Source organism: Bubalus bubalis, chromosome X, assembly GCF_019923935.1.
Source record: "Bubalus bubalis isolate 160015118507 breed Murrah chromosome X, NDDB_SH_1, whole genome shotgun sequence".
Taxonomy (NCBI): Eukaryota; Metazoa; Chordata; class Mammalia; order Artiodactyla; family Bovidae; genus Bubalus; species Bubalus bubalis.
Window position 1 is genome coordinate 73,869,211 of NC_059181.1, and position 24,060 is coordinate 73,893,270.

Genomic DNA, 24,060 nt, shown 5'->3' on the forward strand with positions numbered 1-24,060 from the left:
GATACATCATATTAACAAACTGAAAGATAAAAGCCATAGTAGTATCCAAATAGACACAGAAAAAGTTTTCAAGAAATTTCAGCACTCATTTATGATTAAAAACCTCTTCAAAAATTGGCATAGAAGGAACCTACCTCAACATAATAAAGGCTGTATATGATAAACCCACAGCAAACATTATTCCCAATGGTGAAAAACTGAAACCATTTCCTCTAATATCAGGAAAAAGAAAAGGGTGCCACTCTCCACTATTAATAACAAAGTTTTAGAAGTCCTCACTAAGGCAATCAGAGAAGAATAAGAAATAAAAGGAATCCAGATTGGAAAAGAAGATGTAGAACTCTCCCTGTTTGCAGATGATATGATACTATACATAGAAAACCCTAAAGATACTACCAGAAAATTACTAGAACTAATCAGTGAATTTAGTAAAGCCACAGGATACAAAAGCAATACATAGAAATCACTTGTATACCTATACACAAAAAGTCAGAAAGAGAAATTAAGGAATCAATTCCATTTACCACTGCAACAAAAACAATAAAATACCTAGTAATAAACCTACCTAATGAGGCAAAAGAGCTCTACACAGCTTATTACAAGACATTGATGAAAGAAATCAAAGATGACATAAACGGAGAGATATTTCATGTTCCTGGGTTGGAAGAATAAATGTTGTGGAAATGACAATATTACCCCATGCAATCTACAGATTCAATGCAATCCCTATCAAACTACCAACAGCACTTTTCACAGAACTAGATGAAAATATTTCACAATTTGTATGGAAACACAAAGACCCCGAATAGCCAAAGGAATCTTAAGAAAGAAGAATGGAGCTGGAGGAATCAACTTTTCTTATTTCAGACTATACTACAAAGTTACAGTCATCAAGACAGTATGGTACTGGCACAAAAACAGAAATATAGACCAGTGGAACAAGACAGAACGCCAGGACATAAACCCATGCACCTACAGACAACGTATCTTTGACAAGGGAGGCAAGAATATACAATGGATAAGGTAAGATCTCTTCAATACATGTTGCCGGGTAAACTGGACAGCCATGTGATAGGAATGATATCAAAATATCAAAAGAATGATATCAGAATCCTTCCTAAGAAGATACACAAAGACAAACTGAAAATGGATTAAAGACCTAAATGTAAGACCAGCCTATTAGAAACCCTTAAAGGAGGACATTCTTTAAGGTAGAATAGGCTGTGACATAAATCATAGCAAGATCTTCTATGATCTACCTCCTAGAGTAATGAAAATGACAACAAAAATAAACAAGTGGAACTGAGTTAACCTTAAAAGCTTCAGCACAGCAAAAGAAACTAAACAAAGTGAAAAAAAAAAAAAAAAACCTCAAAATGGGAGAAAATAATTGCAAATGAAACAACTGACAGAGGATTAGTTTTCAAAATATACAAGCAGCTCATGCAGTTCAATACCAGTAAAACAAGAAACCCAATCAAAAAGTGGGCAGAATACGTATACAGACATTTTTCCAAAGAAGACATAAAGACGGCTAATAAAGACATGAAATGATCCTTAACAACTCTCATTATTAGAGAAATGCAAATTAAAACTACAATGAGGTATCACCTCAAACCAGTCAAAATGGCCATCATCAAAAAATCTACAAACAATAAATGCTGGAAAGAGTATGGAGAAAAGAGAACCCTCTTGCATTGTTGGTGGAAGTGTAAACTGATACAGCTGCTAGAAAGGACAGTATGGAGATTCCTTAAAAAACTAGGAAAAAAACCACCACCTGACCCAACAATCTTACTACTAGGCATATACCCTGAGAAAACCATAATTGAAAAAGGCACATGTACCCCACTGTTCATTGCAGCACTATTTACAATAGCTAGGACATGGAAGCAACCCAGATGCCCATCAACAGATGAATGGTAAAGAAGCTGTATCATATATATATACAAAGAAATACTACTCAGCCATAAAAAGGAATGCATTTGAGTCAGTTTTAATGAGGCAGACGAACCTAGAGCCTCTTATACAAAGTTAAGTAAGTCAGAAAGAGTAAAATTTTGTATACTAATGCATATATATGGAATTTAGAAAGATGGTACTGATGAACATATTGCAAAGCAGCAATGGAGATGCAGACATATAGAACAGACTTGTTGACACAGAGCAGGGAAGGAGAGGGTGGGACAAATGGAGAGAGTAGCAGGGAAACATATACATTATGATACGTAAAATAAATAGCCAATGGGAATTTGCTGTATGACTCAGGGAGCTCAAATTGGCATGCTGTGATAACCTAGAGGGGTGGAATGGAGGTTCAAGAGAGAGAGGACATATGTATATCTATGGCTGATTCATGTCGATTTATGGCAGAAACCAACACAATATTGTAAAACAATTATTTAAATTAAAAATAATTAAAATGTCAAAATTAAAAAAAAAGACCTAAGTTCTAATAAGTGCAAAAACTGTACTATTGATGAATCTTTTGAAAACAAAATTAGAAATGTAAAATAACTAGTGCCATTAGCCTCTGAAGGCCTTGAAAATGTAAAAAGTCTTTAAGAACAGGCTAGACTCCATGGGGTCACAAAGAGTTGGACACAACTTAAACGACTCAGCATACACACACAAGAAAACAACTATAAAAAAAAAACCCATGTGGAGTCTAAACAACATGCACTAAACAACCAAGAGATCATTGAGGGAATAAAAACATAACTAGAGACAAAGGAAAACAAAAACACAATCAACAATTCATAATCTACGGGCTATAAGGACAGCAGTTAGTAGAGGGAAGTGTATAGTGATCCACATGTAGAAAAGCAAGCAATAAAAATGGAAAACAATCTACCCATACATTTAGAAGGATTAGAAAAGGAAGAAAAGAACAAATTCTTAGAAAGGTACAACCTTCTGAGACTGAACCAGGAAGAAAAGGAAGAAATAGAAAATATGAAGAGATCAATTACATGTGTAGAATCTGTTATTTAAAAACTCCCAACAAAATAGCAGTGATATTTTTCAAAGAACTAGAACAAATGATGGCAGCAGGGGTGTAGCTCAGTGGTAGAGCACATGCTTAGCATACACAAGGCCCCAGGTTCAATTCCCAGCATCTCCATTTAGGAGTTCTCCCTTATTGGGGGCCACTGGAAGAGACATTTAAAAACTCCCAACAAAATGTCCATGGTATTTTTCAAAGAACTAGAACAAATGATACTTCTAAAATTAATATGGAATCATAAAAGATCCAGAATTGCCAAAGCAATCCTGAGGAAAAAGAACAAAGCAGGAGGCATAATCAACCTTTTCAGACTTCAGACAATACTACAAAGCTATAGTAGTCAAAATATCATGGTACTGGCACAAAAACAGACATACAGATCAGTAGGACAGAACAGAAAGCACAGAAACCAATCCATATACCTATGGAAAATTAATCTTTGACAGAAGAGTTAAGAATATACAGTGGGGCAAAGACAGTCTCCACAGCAAGTGATGTTGGGAAAGCTGGACAGTCACACATAAATCAATGAAGTCAGAACACACCCTCACACCATACACATATATAAACTCAAAATGGCTTAAAGAATGAATATAAGACAAAACACCATAAAGCTCCTTGATGAGAACATAGGCAAAACATTCTAGGACATAAATTGTACCAGTGTTTTCATAGGTCAGTCTCCCAAGGCAACAGAAATAAAAGCAAAATTACATGCATATGACCTAAACAAACTTATAACCTTTTACATAGCAAAGGAAACCCTAAAAAAAATAAAAATAAATAAAAGACAACCTATGGACTGGAAGAAAATATTTGCATATGATGTGGCCCAAAAGGCTTTAATTTCTAAAATATACAAACAGCTCCTACAATTTAGTAACAAAACAAATAACTCAAATGGAAAATGGGAAGAACACCTAAATACAGTGGTTCACAACATTTTTGGCACCAGGGATTGATTTCATGGAAGACACTTTTTCTACAGACCAGGGGTGGTAAGGATGGTTTGGGGATGATTCAAGTGCATTACATTTTTTTGTGCTTTATTTCTAATCTAATGCTGCAGATGATCTGACAGGAGGTACCAGTCTGAGGTCTGGAGGTTGGGCACTCCTGCTTAAATAGAAATTTCTCCAAAGAAGATATGAAGATGGCCAAAAGGCACATAAAAAGATGCTCATCATCACTAATTATTAGATAAATGCAAATCAAAACTATAATGAGGTGTCACCTCAAACCAGTCGGAATTTAAAAGTCTAAAAATAATAAATCCTAGAGAGGGTGTGGAAAAAAGAGAACCATTATGCTGCTAATGAGAATATAAATTGGTGTAGCCATGATGGAAAACAGTACAAAGGTACTCAAAAAACTAAAAATAGGGGTGCCATATGATTCAGCAATCCTGGGCAAATACCCAAACAAAAGTATAACTCAAAAAGATACATTCACTTCTATGTTCATAATAACACTATTTAAAATTATCCAAGACAGGGAAGCAACCTAAGTGTCCATCAATAGATGAATGGGTAAAGAAATAGTGGTATATATACACAACAAAATATTACTCAGCCATAAAAAGAATGAAATATGCCAACTGCAGCAACATGGATAGTCCTAGAGATTATCATGCTGAGTGAACTAAAGAGAAAGACAAATATCACATGATATCACTTATATGTGGAATCTAAAATAACAAAAGAAATTAACATACCCACGAAAAAGATATGACTCACAAATATAGAGACTTCTGGTTTCCAAAGTAGGTGGGGCAGGGGAGGGAAGGATTGGGAGTTTGGGATTAACAAATGCAAACTACTGTAAACAGAATGGAAAAACAAGGTTCTATACAGCACAGGGAACTTCCTAGGAACTTCGCTGGTGGTCCAGTGGTTGAGAATCTGCTTGCCAATGCATGGGACATGGGTTCGATCTTTGCTCTGGGACGATTCCACATGCCACAGAGCAACTTAATCAACGTGCCACAACTACTGAGCTTACACATTCTAAAGCCTGTGCTCTGCAGCAAGAAAAGCCACTGCAAAGAGAAGCCCATGCACCACAACTAGAGAGTAGCCCCCACTAACTGCAACTAGAGAAAGCCTGCATGCAACAATGAAGACCCAGCAGAGCCATAAATAAATATTTTTAAAAATCCTAAAGAGGCTACCAGAAAATAGCTAGACCTCATCAATGAATTTGGTAAAGCTGTATAATATAAAATTAATATAAAGAAATCTCTTGCATTCCTATATATTAACAACAGACTATCAGAAAGAGAAATCAAGGAAATAATCTCATTGGCCACCACATGAAAAATAATAAAATATCTAGGAGTAAACCTACCTAAGGAGGCAAAAACCTGTACTCCAATAATTATAAGAAATCATTGAAAGAAATGGAAGATGACACAAACGGATGGAAGGATATACAACGTTCTTAGAATGAATCAATACTTTGAAAACGACTATACTACCCAAGGCAATCTGTAGAGTCAATGCAATCCATATCAAATTACCAATGGCATTTTTCACAGAACTAGAACAAAAAATTTTTAAATTTGTATGAAAACACAAAACACCCCAAACAACTCAAACCATCTTAACGGATCTGAAGCAATAACATGTCCTGACCTCAGGCTATACTACAACGCTATAATCTTCAAAAAACTATGGTATGGGCACAAAAATGGACATATATTGGGTTTGCCAAAAAGTTCCTTGGGATTTTTCCGTAAGATGATTCTAGTTGCACTTAGTTGTTTTTAACTTCACTTGAAACAATTTTATTAGATTGTATTGCACAAGCTTTCATATTACCAAGCATTAAAAAATTTGGTGAATTTTTCTATAGCCATTTTAATATTGAAGAGAAGAGAAAGAAAAAAAAATATTTTTGGCATATTAGGCTTTACACTTTAAAGAATGGTAAAAATGCAACAGAAACTCAAAAAAAAGATTGGTGCAGTATATAGAGAGGGTAATGTGATTGAACACATCCAAAGTGGCATGTGAAGTTCTGTGCTGGAGGTTTCTTGCTGGATGATGCCCCACAGTCAGGTAGACCAGTTTAAGTTGATATCAAACAAACTGAGACATTAATTGACAACGAGCAACATTATACCACATGTGAGAGAGCCAACACACTCAAAATATCCAATAAGTGTTGAAAATCACTTGTACAAGCTTGGTTATATTAATTGCCTGACGTTTGGGTTCCACATAAGTTAAATAAATACAAAAAAAAAGACCCTTCTTGGCCTTATTTCCACATGTGATTCTCTACTGAAACATAATGAAAATGTTGCATTTTAAAAATAAATTGTGACAGGTGATGAAAAGTGGATACTTTACAATAAAGTAGAACAGGAGACTGCGGGGCAAGTGAAATGACCCACCACCAACCATACCAAAGGCCCACTTTCATCCAAAGAAGGTGATGAAGGGAGTCCTCTATTATGAGCTCCTTCCAGAAAACCAAATAATTAATTCCAATAAGTACTGTTTCCAATGAAGCCAACTGAAAATCACCTGTAATCAATCAACAGAAAACATATAATCTTCCATTAGGATAATGCAAGATGCATGCTTCTGTGAGGACCAGGCAAAACCCATTATAGTTTGGGAAGTTCTGATTCATACCAGAGAAGGCAATGGCACCCCACTCCAGTACTCTTGTCTGGAAAATCCCATGGACGGAGGAGCCTGGTGGGCTGCAGTCCATGGGGTCACGAAAAGTCAGACATGACTGAGCGACTTCACTTTCACTTTTCACTTTCAGGCATTGGAGAAGGAAATGGCAACCTACTCCAGTGTTCTTGCCTGGAGAATCCCAGGGATGGGGGAGCCTGGTGGGCTGCCGTCTATGAGGTCTCACAGAGTCAGACACGACTGAAGCGACTTAGCAGCAGCAGCAGTGGAACAAAGCAATGAATATGTTGTTCAATAAAGTTCTTGGTGAAAATGAAAAATATATCTTTTATTTTTACTTAAAAAATGAAGGAACTTTTTGGCCAATCCAATAATAGATCAATGGAATAAGATAGAAAGCCTAGGAATAAACATGCACATCTATGGTTAATTAATCATGACAAGGGAAGCAAGAGTATAGAATGGAGAAAAGACAGTCTCTTTAATAAGTGGTGCTGGGAAAATAGGACAACGATATTCTTTTCATGTAAAATAATAAAATTAGGACATTTTCAAACAATATGTATAAAAATAAACTCAAAATGGATGAAAGATCTAGATGTAAGACTGGATACCATAAAACTCTTTGAGGAAAACAGGCAGAATGCTCTTTGACATAAATTGCAGCAATTTTTTTTGGATCTATCTACTAGAGTAATGGAAATAAAAACAAAAATAAATGAATGGGACCTAATGAAACTTAAAAGCTTTTGTACAGCAAAGGAAGACATAAACAAAACAAGAAGACAAACTATGGACTGAGAAGAAAATATCTGCAAATGATGTGACTGGCATGGGATTAATCTCTGAAATAAACAAACAGCTAAATATCAAAAAAGCAAACAATGCAATCAGTAAATGGGTGGAATATCTATAGAGACATTTCTCCAAAGGAGACATTCAGATGTCCAACAGGCACATGAAAAGATGATCAATATTGCTAAGTATCAGAGGAAATAAACATCAAAACTATAATGAGATATCACCTGACACCAATCAGAACGGTCAACAAAAAGTCTATGAATAATAAATGCTGGAGAGGGTGTGGAGTAAAGGAAACCATCCTACACTGTTGTTGGGAATGTAAACTGATGCAGCCATAATGGAGAACAGTATGGAGGATTCTCATAAAAACTAACAATTAGTATTGCCATATCATCCAGCAATCCCACTCCTGGCCATATATCAGGAGAAAACCTAATTTGAAAAGATACATTTACCCCAATGTTCACTACAGCATTATTTAATGTAATAGCCAAAACATGGGAATAACCTAAAGGTCGATTGACAGATGCATGGATATGGATGTTGTGATACACACACACACACATATATATACACACATAATGAAATACTACTCAGTCACGGAAAAGAATGAAATAATGCCATTTGCAGTAACACAGATGGAATGAGAGATTATCATACTAAGTGAAGTAAATCAGACAGAAAAATACAAATATCATCTCATTTATGTGTGGAATCTAAAAAATACAAATGAATTTATTTACAAAACAGACTCACAAACATAGAAAACAAACATGGTTACCAAAGGAGAAAGGTTGGGGGGAGGGACCAATCGTGAGTTTTTGAGTAACATATATATACTACTAAATATATATGATTTTTCCAGTAGTCATGTATGTATGTGAGGGTTGGACCATAAAGAAAGCTTTATGGTCCAACCATAAAAGAGCACCGAAGAATTGATGCTTTTGAACTGTGGTGTTGGAGAATACTCTTGAGAGTCCCTAGGACTGCAAGGAGATCAAACCAGTCAATCCTAAGGGAAATCAGTCTTGAATGTTCATTGGAAGGACGGATGCTGAAGCTGTAGCTCCAACACTTTGTCCACTTGATGTGAAAAACTGACTCACTGGAAAACACTCTGGTGATGGTAAAGACTGAAGGCAGGAGGAGAAGAGGATGACAGAGGATGAGATGGTTGGATGGCATCACTGACTCGATGGATATGAGTTTGAGTAAGCTCTGGGAATTGGTGATGGACAGGGAAGCCTGGGGTTCTGCAGTCCATGGGGATGCAAAGAGTCAGATATGACTGAGTGACTCAACTGAACTGATATATAAAATAGATAAATATAAGGACCAACTTTATAGCACAATGAATTATACTAAATATTTTGTAACAACCTATATGGGAAAATAATTTATAAAGAATAAATACACGTATATGTTTATGTAGAACTGAGTCCCTTTGCTGTTCACCTAAATCTAATCTAAATTGTAAATCAACTGTATCTGAATTTAAAAAAGGAAAAAAAAACATCCAAATTGCAAGAGGAGTAAAATTGTCACTAGTTACAGATGCTGCTGCTGCTGCTAAGTCACTTCAGTCGTGTCCGACTCTGTGTGACCCCAAAGATGGCAGCCCACCAGGCTCCCCTGTCCCTGGGATTCTCCAGGCAAGAACACTGGAGTAGACTTCCATTTCCTTCTCCAGTGTGTGAAAGTGAAAAGTGAAAGTGAAGTCACTCAATCGTGTCCAACTCTTAGCGACCCCATGGACTGCAGCCCACCAGGCTCCTCTGTCCATGGGATTTTCCAGGCAAGAGTACTGGAGTGGGGTACTATTGCCTTCTCCAACTTGCAGATGACATGATATTAAATGGAGAAAACTTATAAACGCTACCAGAACTAGCAAATAAGTTTATTAGTAAAGTTGCAGCATACAAGATTAATATACAGAAATCTGCTGTTTTTCTATACATTAATAATAATAATCATTTAGAAAGAGGAAGCAATAAAATACTCTGATTTAAAATTACATTAAAAAGAATAAAATGTCTAGGAATAAACTTAACCAGGGAGGTGAAAGCTCTATACTCTGAAAAGTATAAAACACTGATGTAGGAAATAGTGTTTTATAATTTTCAGAGTATAGATTTTTCCAAAGAAGACAAACAGATGGCTAATAAACACATGAAGAGATGCTCAACATCACTCATTATCAGTTCAGTTCAGTTCAGTCACTCAGTCATGTCCGACTCTTTGTGACCATATGAATCGCAGCACGCCAGGCCTCCCTGTCCATCACCAACTCCCTGAGTTCACTCAGACTCACATCCATCGAGTCGGTGATGCCATCCAGCCATCTCATCCTCTGTCGTCCTCTTTTCTGCCTGCCCCCAATCCCTGCCAGCATCAGAGTCATTTCCAGTGAGTCAACTCTTCGGCATGAGGTGGCCAAAGTACTGGAGTTTCAGCTTTGCATCATTTCTTCCAAAGAACACCCAGGACTGATCTCCTTTAGAATGGACTGGTTGGATTTCCTTGCAGTCCAAGGGACTCTCAAGAGTCTTCTCCAACACCACAGTTCAAAAGCATCAATTCTTCTGCACTCAGATTTCTTCACAGTCAAACTCTCACATCCATAAATGACCACTGGAAAAACCATAGCCTTGACTAGATGGACCTTTGTTGGCAAAGTAATGTCTCTGCTTTTCAATATGCTACCTAGGTTGGTCATAACTTTCCTTCCAAGGAGTAAGCGTCTTTTAATTTCATGGCTGCAATCGCCATCTGCAGTGATTTTGGAGCCCAAAAAAATAAAGTCAGAAACTGTTTCCACTGTTTCTCCATCTATTTCCCATGAAGTGATGGGACCAGATGCCATGATCTTCGTTTGCTGAATGTTGAGCTTTAAGCCAACTTTTTCACTCTCCTCTTTCACTTTCATCAAGAGGCTTTTTAGTTACTCTTCACTTTCTGCCATAAGGGTGGTGTCATCTGCATATCTGAGGTTATTGATATTTCTCCTGGAAATCTTGATTCCAGCTTGTGCTTCTTCCAGCCCAGCTTTTCTCATGATGTACTCTGCATATAAGTTAAATAAGCAGGGTGAAAATAAACAGCCTTGACGTACTTCTTTTCCTATTTGGAACCAGTCTGTTGTTCCATGTCCAGTTCTATCTGTTGCTTCCTGACCTGCATGCAGGTTTCTCAAGAGGCAGGTCAGGTGGTCTGGTATTCCCATCTCTTTCAGAATTTTCCACAGTTTATTGTGATCCACACAGTCAAAGGCTCTGGCATAGTCAATAAAGCAGAAATAGATGTTTTTCTGGAACCCTCTGGCTTTTTCCATGACCCAGCGGATGTTGGCAATTTGATCTCTGGTTCCTCTGCCTTTTCTAAATCCAGCTTGAGCATCTGGAAGTTCGTGGTTCATGTACTGCTGAAGCCTGGCTTGTAGAATTTTGAGCATTACTTTACTAGCGTGTGACATGAGTGCAACTGTGTGGTAGTTTGAGCATTCTTTGGCATTGCCTTTCTTTGGGATTGGAATGAAAACTGACCTTTTCCAGTCCTGTGGCCACTGCTTAGTTTCCCAAATTTGCTGGCATATTGAGTGCAGCACTTTTACAGCATCATCTTTTAGGATTTGAAACAGCTCAACTGGAATTCTATCACCTCCACTAGATTTGTTCATAGTGAGGCTTCCTAAGGCCCACTTGACTTCACATTCCAAGATGTCTGGCTCTAGGTGAGTGATCACACCATCGTGATTATCTTGGTTGTGAAGATCTTTTTTTTACAGTTCTTCTGTGTATTCTTGCCACCTCTTCTTAATATCTTCTGCTTCTGTTAGGTCCATATCATTTCTGTCCTTTATGGAGTCCATCTTTGCATGAAATTTCCCTTGGTATATCTAATTTTCTTGAAGAGATCTCTAGTGTTTCCCATTCTGTTGTTTTCCTCTATTTCTTTGCATTGATCGCTGACGAAGGCTTTCTTATCTCTTCTTGCTATTCTTTGGAACTCTGCATCCAGCTGTTTATATCTTTCCTTTTCTCCTTTGCTTTTCAGTTCCCTTCTTTTCACAGCTATTTGTAAGGCCTCTTCAGACAGCCATTTTGCTTTTTTGCATTTATTTTCCATGGGGATGGTCTTGATCCCTGTCTCTGTACAATGTCACAAACCTCCATCCATAGTTCATCAGGCACTCGTCTATCAGATCTAGTCCCTTAAATCTATTTCTCACTTCCACTGTATAATCATAAGGGATTTTATTTAAGTCATACCTGAATGGTCTAGTGGTTTTCCCTACTGTCTTCTATTTAATTCTGAATTTGGCAATAAGGAGCTCATGATCGGAGCCACAGTCAGCTCCCTGTCTTGTTTTTGCTGACTGTATACAGCTTCTCCATCTTTGACTGGAAAGAATATAATCAATCTGATTTCGGTGTTGACCATCTGGTGATGTCCATGTGTAGAGTCTTCTCTTGTCTTGTTGGAAGAGGGTGTTTGCTATGACCAGTGCATTCTCTTGGCAAAACTCTATTAGAGATATCATTATCAAAGAAATGCAAATTAAAACCACAATGAGATACCATTTCACGCCAGTCAGAATGGCTGCTATCCAAAAGTCTACAAGCAATAAATCCTGGAGAGGGTGTGGAGAAAAGGGCACCCTCTTACACTGTTGGTGGGAATGCAAACTAGTACAGCCACTATGGAGAACAGTGTGGAGATTCCTTAAAAAACTGGAAATAGAACTGCCATACGACCCAGCAATCCCACTGCTGGGCATACACACCAAGGAAACCAGAACTGAAAGAGACACATGTACTCCAATGTTCATCACGGTGCTGTTAATAATAGCCAGCACATGGAAGCAACCTAGATGTCCATCAGCAGATGAATGGATAAGAAAGCTGTGGTACATATACACAATGGAGTATTACTCAGTCATTAAAAATAATACATTTGAATCAGTTCTAATGAGGTGGATGATACTGGACCGTATTATACAGAGTGAAATAAGCCAGAAAGAAAAACACCAATACAGTATACTAATGCATATATATGGAATTTAGAAAGATGGTAACGATAACCCTGTATGCGAGACAGTAAAAGAGAAGGAGATGTATAGAACAGTCTTTTGGACTCTGTGGGAGAGGGTGAGGGTGGGATGATTTGGGAGAATGGCATTGAAACATGTATATTATCATATGTGAAACGAATCACCAGTCCAGGTTCGGTGCAGGATATAGGATGCTCGGGGCTGGTGCACTGTGATGATCCAGAGGGATGGTATGGGGAGGGAGGTGGGAGTGGGGTTCAGGATGGGCAACACATGTACATTTGTGGTGGATTCATGTTGATGTACGGCAAAACCAATACAATATTGTAAAGTAATTAGCCTCCAATGAAAGTAAATAAATTTATATTAAAAAAAGACATGAAGATATCCTTTATCCTTAAACTGAAAGAATTATTATTATTATAATTTCCATACTACCCAAAGTAATACCTATAGTTAATATAATTCGTATATTCCTATCAAAATACCCATGACATTCCTCAGAGAACTAGAACAAATAACCCTAAAATTTGTATGGAACTGGAAAAGATCTCCAAGTGCCAAAGCAATCTTGAGAAAAAATAACAAAGCTGTCGATATCATGCTCCCTGATACAAAGTAAAAACTACAAACCTACAATAATCAAAACATTATGGTACTGGCACAACAGACACACAGATCACTGGAAAAGAACATAGCCCAGAAATAAACTGATGCACATATAATCAATTAATCTCCAATAAAGAAGGCAAGAGAATACAGTGGGGAAAAGATAATTTCATCAATAAAAGATGATGAGAAAACTAAATAATTACATGCACAAGAATCAAACTGGACTACTTCCTCACACCATATACAAAAATAAACTAAAAATGGATTATATAATTAAGACCTGAAACCATAAAATTTCTAGAAGAAAACATAAGCAGTAAACTCTTTGAAATCAGACTTAGCAATATTTTTTGAACATGTCTTCCTCAGGAAAGGGAAACAAAACCAAAAATAAACAACTTGGAGGACATCAAACTAAAGAAAAAGCTTTTGCATAGCAAAGGAAACTATCAAGCAAACAAAAAGGAAGCCTACTGAATGGAAGAAGATACTTGTAAATAATATGACTGCTAAGGAGTTAATATCCAAAATGTACAAATAAATCATGTACTCAACATCAAAAAAAAAACACAAAAAAATCCAAACAACCAAATTAAGAAATGGACAGAGGACCTAAATAGACATTTTTCCAAAGACCTATAGATGGCCAGCAGATGAATGAAAAGATGCTCAACATCACTAATGATCAAGGAAATGAAAATCAAACCAACTGAGATACCACTACACATCTATCAGAATGTTTATTAACAAAAAAGACAACAAACAACATGCTGGCAAGAATGTGGAGAGGAGGGAATCCTCATGCAATGTTAGTATGATTGTAAATTGGTATAGCCACAAAGGAAAACAGTATTAAGGTTCCTCAAAAAATTAAAAATAGAACTGCCACATGATCCATCAATTTCATCTGTGTATTTACCTGAGGAGAACAAAAACACTAATTCAAAAACGTATATACATTCCAATGTTCTCTGCAGCAATTTTTACAATAACCAACATATGGAAGCAACCTACATGTCCATCAATGACAAATGCATATAGATGTGTATCCCTAGAGGAGGGCATGACAATCCACTCCATACTCTTGTCAGGAAAATTCCATGGACAACGGAGCCTGGTAGGCTATAGTCCATGAGGTTGCAAAGAGTCAGACATGACTGAAGTGATTGAGTGCATAGATGTGTGTGTGTGTGTATATATACATATATTCAATGGAACATTAATATACCATTATAAAAACTTCGCCATTTGCAAAAATATGAGTGGGTCTACAAGGTACTATGCTAAGTGGAATAAGTCAGAGAAAAACAAATACAACATGATCTCACTTTTATGTGGACTCTAAAACAGAAAATAAATGAACACATATAACAAAACATAAATGGTATTACAGATACAAAGAACAAACAGGTATTTGTGAAAAAGGAGGTGAGTACGGTGAATAAACAGGTAAGGAAGATTAACAGGCACAAACTTCTAGTTGTGAAATAAGTGAATCATGGGTATGAAATGTACAGTGTGTGGAATACAGTCAATCTTTGGTTACATATTGTACCTAGACTTATCATGCTGGTCAGTTTGAAATGTACATAAATATCAAATCACCATGTTGTGTAACAGGAACCAACACAATTCTGCAGATCAATTATATTTCAAAAATAAAAAAAAAAAAAAAGAAAAAGAGATCAGATTTGTGGTTACTAAAAGCAGGGTGTGGGAGAAACAGAATCAGATGCAGCAGCCAAAATTAAAAACTTCTAGTTATAAGTAAGTACTAGAGATGCAATATTCAACTAGAGATGTAAGTATAATTAAAATGCTGTATGTTATATATGAAAGTTGTTACAATAAATTCTAAGAATTCTCATTATAAGGGAAAAATTGCTTTTCATTTGTTATTTTTGTATCTATATGAGATGATGAATATTTACTAAACTTATTATGACAACAATCATGATGTGCATAAGTCAAAATTATGTTGTATACCTTAAATGGACACAGTACTGTATGTCAAGTTTATCTGAAAAAATTGGAAATTAAAAAAAAAAGAAAGAAATGAAAATCTAGAATTTTATACTGAGTGAATGTATCTTTCAATAACAATGTGAAAAATTACCAGGGATTAAGCAGGTCATTTCATTGGTATGGAGATTCCTTTAAAAACTAGGAATAAAACCACTATATGACCCAGCAATCTCACTCCTAGGCATATACCCTGAGGAAACCAAAACTGAAAAAGACACATGTATCCCATTGTTCATTTCAGCACTACTTACAATAGCTAGAACATGGAAGCAACCTAGATGTGCATCAACAGAAAATGGATAAAGAGTTTGTGGTACATATACACAATGGAATATTACTCAGTCATAAAAAGGAACACGTTTGAGTCAGTTCTGATGAGGTGGATGAACCTAGAACCTATGATACAGAGTGAAGTAAGTCAGAAAGAGAAAGATAAATATCTTATGCTAACACATATATATGGAATCTAGAAGAATGGTACTGAAGAACTTATTTACAGGGCAGCACTGGAGAAACAGACATAGAAAACAGACTTATAGACATGGGGAAAGGGGAGGAGAGAGTGAGATGTATGGAAAGAGTAACATGGAAAATTATATTACCATATGTAAAATACATAGCCGGCAGGAATTTCCTATATGGCTCAGGAAAATCAAACTCAACAGGAATTTGCTGTATGGCTCAGGAAACTCTGTATCAACCTACAAGGGTGGGATGCAGAGGGAGGAGATGGGAGGGAGTTTCAAAAGGGAGGGGATATATGTATGCTGTTGCTGCTGCTAAGTCACTTCAGTCGTGTCCAACTCTGTGGGACTCCATAGACTGTAGCCCACCAGGCTCCCCCGTCCCTGGGATTCTCCAGGCAAGAACACTGGAGTGGGTGTATGTATACCTATGGCTGACTCATGTTGAGGTATGACAGAAAACAACAAAAATTCTGTAAAACAATTATCCTTCAATTAAAAAAATTAAAATAAGAAGGTCATTTAATAATGATAAAGAGGAACAGACAAGTAATATAGAGGTCAAATTTATAAATAATTTACATACCTAAAAATAGAGCTTCAAAATATATGAAGCAAAAACTGATAAATCTGCAAAGATAAATAGATCAGTTCATAATTATGACTAAAATATGGAAGTATACATCACAACAGCATCTATAGACATTAACAGATTAGTGAGATAATATGAAACACTTTATGACATTCTACTCAATAATGGAATATTACTCAGCAGTGGCCACAGGACTGGAAAAGGTCAGTTTTTGTTCCAATCCCAAAGAAAGGCAATGCCAAAGAATGCTCAAACTACTGCACAATTGCACTCATCTCACACACTAGCAAAGTAATACTCAAAATTCTCCAGGCTATGCTTCAACAGTATGAAAACCAAGAACTACTAGATGCTCAAGATGGATTTAGAAAAGGCAGAGGAACCAGAAATCAAATTGCCAACATCCACTGGATATAGAAAAAGCAAGGGAATTCCAGAAAAATATCTACTTCTGCTTTACTGACTATGCCAAAGCCTTTGACTGTGTGGATCACAACAAACTGTGGAAAATTCTTCAAGAGGAGGGAATACCAGACCACCTGACCTGCCTCCCGAGAAATTGGTATGCAGGTCAAGAAACAACAGTTAGAACCATACATGAAACAACAGACTGGTTCCAAATCGGAAAAGGAGTACGTCAAGGCTGTATATTGTCACCCTGATTATTTAACTTATATACAGAGTACATCATGAGAAATGCTGGATTGGATGAGGCACAAGCTGGAATCAAGATTGCTGGGAGAAATATCTATAACCTCAGATATGCAGATGACACCACCCTTATGGCAGAAAGTGAAGAAGAACTAAAGAGCCTCCTGATGCAAGTCAAGAGGAGAGTGAAAAAGGTTGCTTCAAACTCAACATTCAGAATACTAAGATCACGGCATCTGGTCCCATCAGTTCATAGCCAACAGATGGGGCAACAGTGGAAACAGTGGCAGACTTTATTTCTTTGGGCTCCAAAATCACTGCAGATGGTAAATGCACCCATGAAAATAAAAGACGCTTGCTCCTTGGAAGAAAAGCTATGACCAAACTAGATAGCATATTAAAAAGCAGAGACATTACTTTGCCAACAAAGTTCACCCAGTCAAAGCTATGATTTTTCCAATAGTCATGTATGGATGTGAGAGCTGGACTATAAAGAAAGCTGATCGCCAAAGAATTGATGCTCTTGAACTGTGGTGTTGGAGAAGACTCTTGAGAGTCCCTTGGACAGCGAGCAGATCCAACCAGTCCATCCTAAAGAAAATCAGTCCTGAATATTCATTGGAAGGACTGATGCTGAAGCTGAAACTCCAATACTTTGGCCATCTGATATGAAGAACTGACTCACTGGAAAAAACCCTGATGCTGAGAAAGATTGAAGGCAGGCGGAGAAGGGGACGATGGAAGATGAGATGATTGGATGGTATCAGTGACTCAATGGACTTGAGTTTGAGTAGACTCTGGGAGTTGCTGATGGACAGGGCAGCCTGCCCTGCTGCAGTCCCTGGGGTGGCAGAGTCCAACATGACAGCAACAGAACAGAACTGGACTGAACTCAATAATGAACAATTTCCTTGAAAGAAAAAGTATACCAATGCTCAATCAAGGAGAAATAAATAATTTCAAAGGTATTAAAGAAATTGTATTTACAGTTAAAAATCTCCACTAAAAAAACCTCTAAGCCAAGTTTAATTCATTAGTGAAGTATAAATGTAAAATGTACAAAGAAAATCTCATTTAAAATGGAGTCCTGACTATAGGTCATGCTAGTTGGCTTGTCCCGAATTGCAATTTTCTGCCATTCCCAAAATAAACTCATTTCACTGGCAATATTACTGGCTTTTCTTTATGGGGTCTTCCTTGTGGCTCAGCTGGTGAAGTATCTACCTGCAATATGGGAGACCTGAGTTCGATCCTTGGGTTGGGAAGATCCCCTGGAAAAGGGAAAGACTATCCACTCCAGTATTCTGGCCTGGAGAATTCCATGGATTATGTAGTCCATGGGGTTGCAAAGAGCTGGACATGAAATCAATTCCAATTCTAAATGATTCTTCCAGAATACTGAAGATGAGATAATGTCTTCCAACTCACACAATGAGGCCAGAAAGATATTACAGGGATTCCCAGGTGGCACAGTGGTAAAGAATCTGCCTGCCAATACAAGAGATGCAAGAAATGTGAGCTTGATACTTGGGTCAGAAGATCCCCCAGAGTAGGAAATGGCAACCCACTCCAGTATTATTGCCTGGAAATTTTCATGAACAGAGGAGCCTGGCAGGCTATAGTCCATGGGGTTGCAGAGTTGGACATGACTGAACACACACACACACACACACACACACACACACACACACACTCTGGAAGATATTACAAGAAAACTACAAACCAAATCCCTCATGAATGTAAATATAAAAATTATAAACAAAAATTTAGCAAATCAAACTCAGCTATGTGTGTAAAGTCATGTTATATATAAAAAGAATAATATGTCATAACCAAGTCTTGTTTACCTTGGGAAAACAAGGTTAGTTTAACAATTGAGAATCAATGTAATTATAAATGTAGCAATAAAAATACAAAAAAACATGCAATCTTTCTCAATAGATAAAGAAAAACATTTGACAGAATTCAACAACTATCTCTAACAAAAAATGTTCATCAAACAGGAGAGAATGGAACTTCCTCAACCTAATTAAAAGCATCTATGTAAAACTTCCCTGGTGGCTCAGAGGTTAAAGCGTCTGCCTGGAATGCGGGAGACCTGGGTTTGATCCCTGGGTTGGGAAGATCCCCTGGAGAAGGCAATGGCAACCCACTCCAATACTCTTGCCTGGAGAATCCCATGGAGAGAGGAACCTGGTAGGCTATACAGTACATGGGGTCACAAAGAGTCGGACACCACTGAGCGACTTCACTCACTCACTCATGTAAAACTACAGCCAACATCATACTTAAAGCGTAAAAAAAGTGTATGATTTCCATCAAGATCAGGAATAAATAAGACAGTCCATCCTCTTCACTTCTATAACACTATACTGTAAGTTTTAGCCATTGAAAATAAAATACATCCAAATGAGAAAGCAGTAAAACTATTCACAAATGACATGATTGTTTATGTTGAAAAAATGTTGAAATCTATAAAAAAGAAACCTAGTAGAATAAGTGACTTTTATCAAAGTTGTAGTATACAAGATCAAAATAAAACCACAATACTGTAAAGCAATTATCCTCCAATTAAAAATAAAAAACAATTGCATTTCTACATACTAGCAGCAGAAAAATTGCAACATGAAATTTAAAATCAATGCTATTTACAATAATAGGAAAAATAGGAAATATAAAATATACAAAAAAAGATGTGTAAGACTTGTACACTGCAAACTATAAAACACTAATGAAATTAAAGAAGGCATAACTGGAAAGAGATACCATGTTCATCCATCAGAAGACTCAGTGTTGGTAAAATGTCAATTCTCCCTGAATTGATTTATATATTCAACCCCATCTCAATCAAAATCCTAAAAGTCTTTTTTTGGTAGAAACTGAAAAGCTGACTACAAAATTCATAAAGAAAAGCAAAGGACCCAGTTCAAAACAACTCTGAATAAGTTGAAAACAGCTGGCTGACTAACAGTATCTAACTTCAAAACTTAATCATAAAGAAACAGTAATGAAGGCAGTGTGGTAATGGAGTAAATGACAGGCAAATAGGTTAATGGAACACAGTAGAAAGTATATAAATAGAATCATGCATATCCGGGCAGCTGATTTTTGGTCAAGATACAAATGTAATTCCATAGAAAACGGATAGTATTTTCAACAAATGTTGTTGAAATAATTGGGTGTCGGTATGAAAAAATTAGCTTTGAACCATATATTGCACCAAATACAAATATTAAATCAAAATAGATCATAGATTTAAATGTAAAACTTAAAAATATAAAACTTCTAAAAGAAAACACAGGGAAAAACCTTGAAATTTTAGGCAAGGCAAACATTTCTTAGTTATAACACCATAAACATGATACAGAGAAGGAAAAAAAAAATTAACACTGTCTTTACCAACATTAGAAATGTCTTCATGTCAAAAGACAATTAAGAGAATTAAATGACAATTTATAGACACAGAGAAAAAAATCCACAAGGCATAGCTCTGATAATGGACTTGCATCTAGAATATTCCCTGGTGGCTCAGACATCTAAAGTGTCTGCCTACAATGCGGGAGACCCGGGTTCAATCCCTGGGTTGGGAAGATCCCCTGGGTAAGGAAATGGCAACCTACTCCAGCATTCATGCCTGAAAAATCCCATGGATAGAGAACCCGGGTAGGCTACAGTCCATGGGGTTGCAAAGAGTCGGACACAACTGAGCAATTTCACTTTCTTTCTTTTCTCAAAACTCAATAATAAGAAAATGAACCAAGTAAAAAAAGGGATATAAAAAATTTCAATAGACAATTCAGAAAATATAAATGGATGGAAAATAAGCACATTAAAAATGCTTAACATTAGTTACTAAGGAATTACAAATTAAAATAATATGAGATATTATTATACACATTTTAAAATAGCTAAAATTAAAAAGAATGATCATATCAAGTGTTGGTTTGGATATTGAAGAACTAAAATTCTCATACACTACTGTTGGGAATGTATCAATAAAATGGTACAGGAACTGAAAAACAGCTTGACGGTGTACTTGAAAGTTAAATATATGACACACTCACTCTAACCCTCAGTATTTTTACAAAAATGAAAGGCATGAATCCATGTAAACACTGCCACATGGATATTCACTGCAGCTTTACTGGTAATATCACAAAACTGGCAACAACTCAAATATCCATCAACAGGTAAACGTACAGACAACCTGTCCTGTATCCACACAATGGATATTTGATGTAAACTAACAAACCACTGACACACTCCAACAACATGGATGAATGTCAAAATAATTATGACAGAGACACCAATGTATAGAACAGTCTTATGGACTCTGTTGGAGAGGGAGAGGGTGGGAAGATTTGGGAGAATGGCATTGAAACATGTATAATATCATGTATGAAATGAGTTGCCAGTCCAGGTTTGATGCATGATACTGGATGCTTGGGGCTGGTGCACTGGGACGACACAGAGGGATGGTATGGGGAGGGAGGAGGGAGGAGGGTTCAGGATGGGGAACACATGTATACCTGTGGCAGATCCATTTCGATATTTGGCAAAACTAATACAATATTGTAAAGTTTAAAAATAAAATAAAATTAAAAAAAAAAAAGAAAGAAACAAAAAAGACTACATGCTGTAGGATTTCATTTACAAGCACCTCAAGAAAATTTAAACTAACCTGAAGTGTCTGTCAGACAGTAGGTTTTTGGCTGCCAGTGAATGAGGGGCAGGGGATTGTGAGTTCATATGTGGAGATACACAATAGGTTGTCTATCCATGTACTTGTTGCTGGACATTTGGGTTCCTGGTATAGATGAACTTATTTGCAAAGCAGAAATAGACACATAGAAATAGAAAACAAACCTATACAGATCAAGGGGGTAAGGGTCACGGAATCAACTGGGAGACTAAGACTGACATACATATACTAATATGTATTAAACAGATAACTAATGAGAACCTCCACTTCAAGGATCACAGCCTTGTCATGGCAAAGGGGCTTTAACAACTCAATGAAGCTATGAGTCATGCCATGCAGGGCCACCCAAGATAGAGGGATCATAGTGAAGAGTTCTGACAAAATGTGGTCCACTGGAGAAGGAAATGGAAACCCACTCTACTATTCATGCTTGGAGAACCACATGGACCGTATGAAAAGGCAAAAAGATATGACCATTTATATCTACTACTGTGGGCAAGAATCCCTTAGAAGAAATGGAATAGTCCTCATAGTCAACAAGAGAGTCTGAAACACAGTATACTTGGGTGCAATCTCAAAAAACAACAGAATGATCTTGGTTCATTTCTGATTAAACCATTCAGTATCACAGTAATCCAAGTCTATGCCTCAACCACTGATGCCAAAGAAGCTGAAGTTGACAGTTTCTATGAAGATCTACAACACCTTCTAGAACTAATACCAAAAAATGATGTCTTTTTCATCACAGGGTATTGGAATGTAAAAGCAGAAGTCAGGAGATAGTCAAGGGCTTCTCTGGTGGCTCAGTGGTAAAGAATTCATCTGCCAATTGAGGGGGCAGGGGTTCTATTCCTGATCCAGGAAGATCTCACATGCCATGGAGGAACTAAACCCATGCATCACAACTACTGAGCTCCTGCTTTAGAGTCTGGGAGCTGCAACTACTGAAGTCCATGCCCTAGAGCCTGTGCTCTGCAACAAGAGAAGCCACCACAATGAGAAGCCTGTGCATGGCAAATAGAGAGTGAGCCCCGCATGGTGCAACTACAGAAAAGCCTGCACAGCAATGAAAACCCAGCACAGATAATAAAAATAAATTTAAAAAAGAGAGATACCCAGAATAAGAGGGAAGTTTGGCCATGGAATACAAAATGAAGCAGGGCAAAGGCTAACAGTTTTGTTAAGAGAATACACTGCTTATAGCAAACACCTTTTTCCAACAACATAAGAGACAACTCTACACATGGACATCACAAAATGGTCAATAACAAAATCAGACTGATTATGTTGTTTGCAGTTAAAGAAAGAGAAGCTCTATACAATCACTAAAAATAAAAACTGGAGCTGAATGTGACTCAGATCATGAGCTCCTTATTGCAGAATTCAAGCATAAACTGAAGAAAGTAGGGGAAACCACAAGGCCATTCAGCTATTGTTGGTGTTGTTGAGTCCCTCAGTCGGGTCTCTCTTTGTGACCCCATGGACGCCAGGCTTCCCTGTCCTTCACTGTCTCCCAGAGTTTGCTCAAACTCATGTGCATTGAATTGGGGATGACATGCAACCATCACATCCCTTTATCGCCCTTCTCTTCCTGCCTTCGATCTTTCCCAGCATCAGGGTTTTTTGCCAATGAGTCAGTTCTTTGCATCAGGTGGCCAAAGTATTGGAGCTTCAACTTCAGCATTAGTCCTTCCAATGAATATTCAGGGTTGATTACCTTTAGGATTGATTAGTTTGATCTCCTTGCTGTACAGTTCAGTTCAGTTCAGTCACTCAGTCGTGTGCAACTCTCTGCGACCCCATGAATCGCAGCACGCCAGGCCTCTCTGTCCATCACCAACTCCCTGAGTTCACTCAGACTCACGTCCATCGAGTCAATGATGCCATCCAGCCATTTCATCCTCTGTCATCCCCTTCTCCTTCTGCCCCCAATCCCTCGCAGCATCAGAGTCTTTTCCAATGAGTCAACGCTTCGCATGAGGTGGCCAAAGTACTGGAGTTTCAGCTTTAGCTTCATTTCTTCCAAAGAACACCCAGGGCTGATCTCCTTTAGAATGGACTGGTTGGATCTCCCTGCAGTCCAAGGGACTCTCAAGAGTCTTCTCCAATACCACAGCTCAAAAGCATCAATTCTTTGGTGCTAAGGTTTCTTCACAGTCCAACTCTCACATCCATACATGACCAATGGAAAAACCATAGCCTTGACTAGACAGGCCTTTGTTGGCAAAGTAATGTCTCTGCTTTTGAATATGCTATCTAGGTTGGTCATAACTTTCCTTCCAAGGAGTAAGCATCTTTTAATTTCCTGGCTGCAATCACCACCTGCACTGATTTTAGAGCCCCCCAAAATAAAGTCTGACACTGTTTCCACTGTTCCCCCATCTATTTGCCATGAACTGATGGGACCAGATGCCATGATCTTCATTTTCTGAATGTTGAGCTTTAAGCCAACTTTTTCACTCTCCTATTTCACTTTCATCAAGAGGCTTTTTAGTTCCTC

The 24,060-nt window shown here is 37.4% G+C and overlaps 1 protein-coding gene across 15 annotated transcripts in view; it reads right to left on the minus strand.

Moving 5' to 3' along the window:
* RPS6KA6 (ribosomal protein S6 kinase A6) overlaps positions 1-24,060 on the minus strand; it is a 192,300-nt gene that overhangs the window by 14,931 nt on the left and 153,309 nt on the right. The window contains exon 23 of one of the 15 annotated variants that reach the window (XM_025276978.3): positions 6,417-6,537. The exons of the other annotated variants lie outside the window; for them this stretch is intronic. Within the exon in view, the coding sequence (XP_025132763.2) occupies positions 6,463-6,537 (75 nt within the window). The 3' untranslated portion in view covers positions 6,417-6,462. The remainder of the gene's footprint in view (positions 1-6,416; positions 6,538-24,060) is intronic. 15 annotated transcript variants of the gene reach the window in all.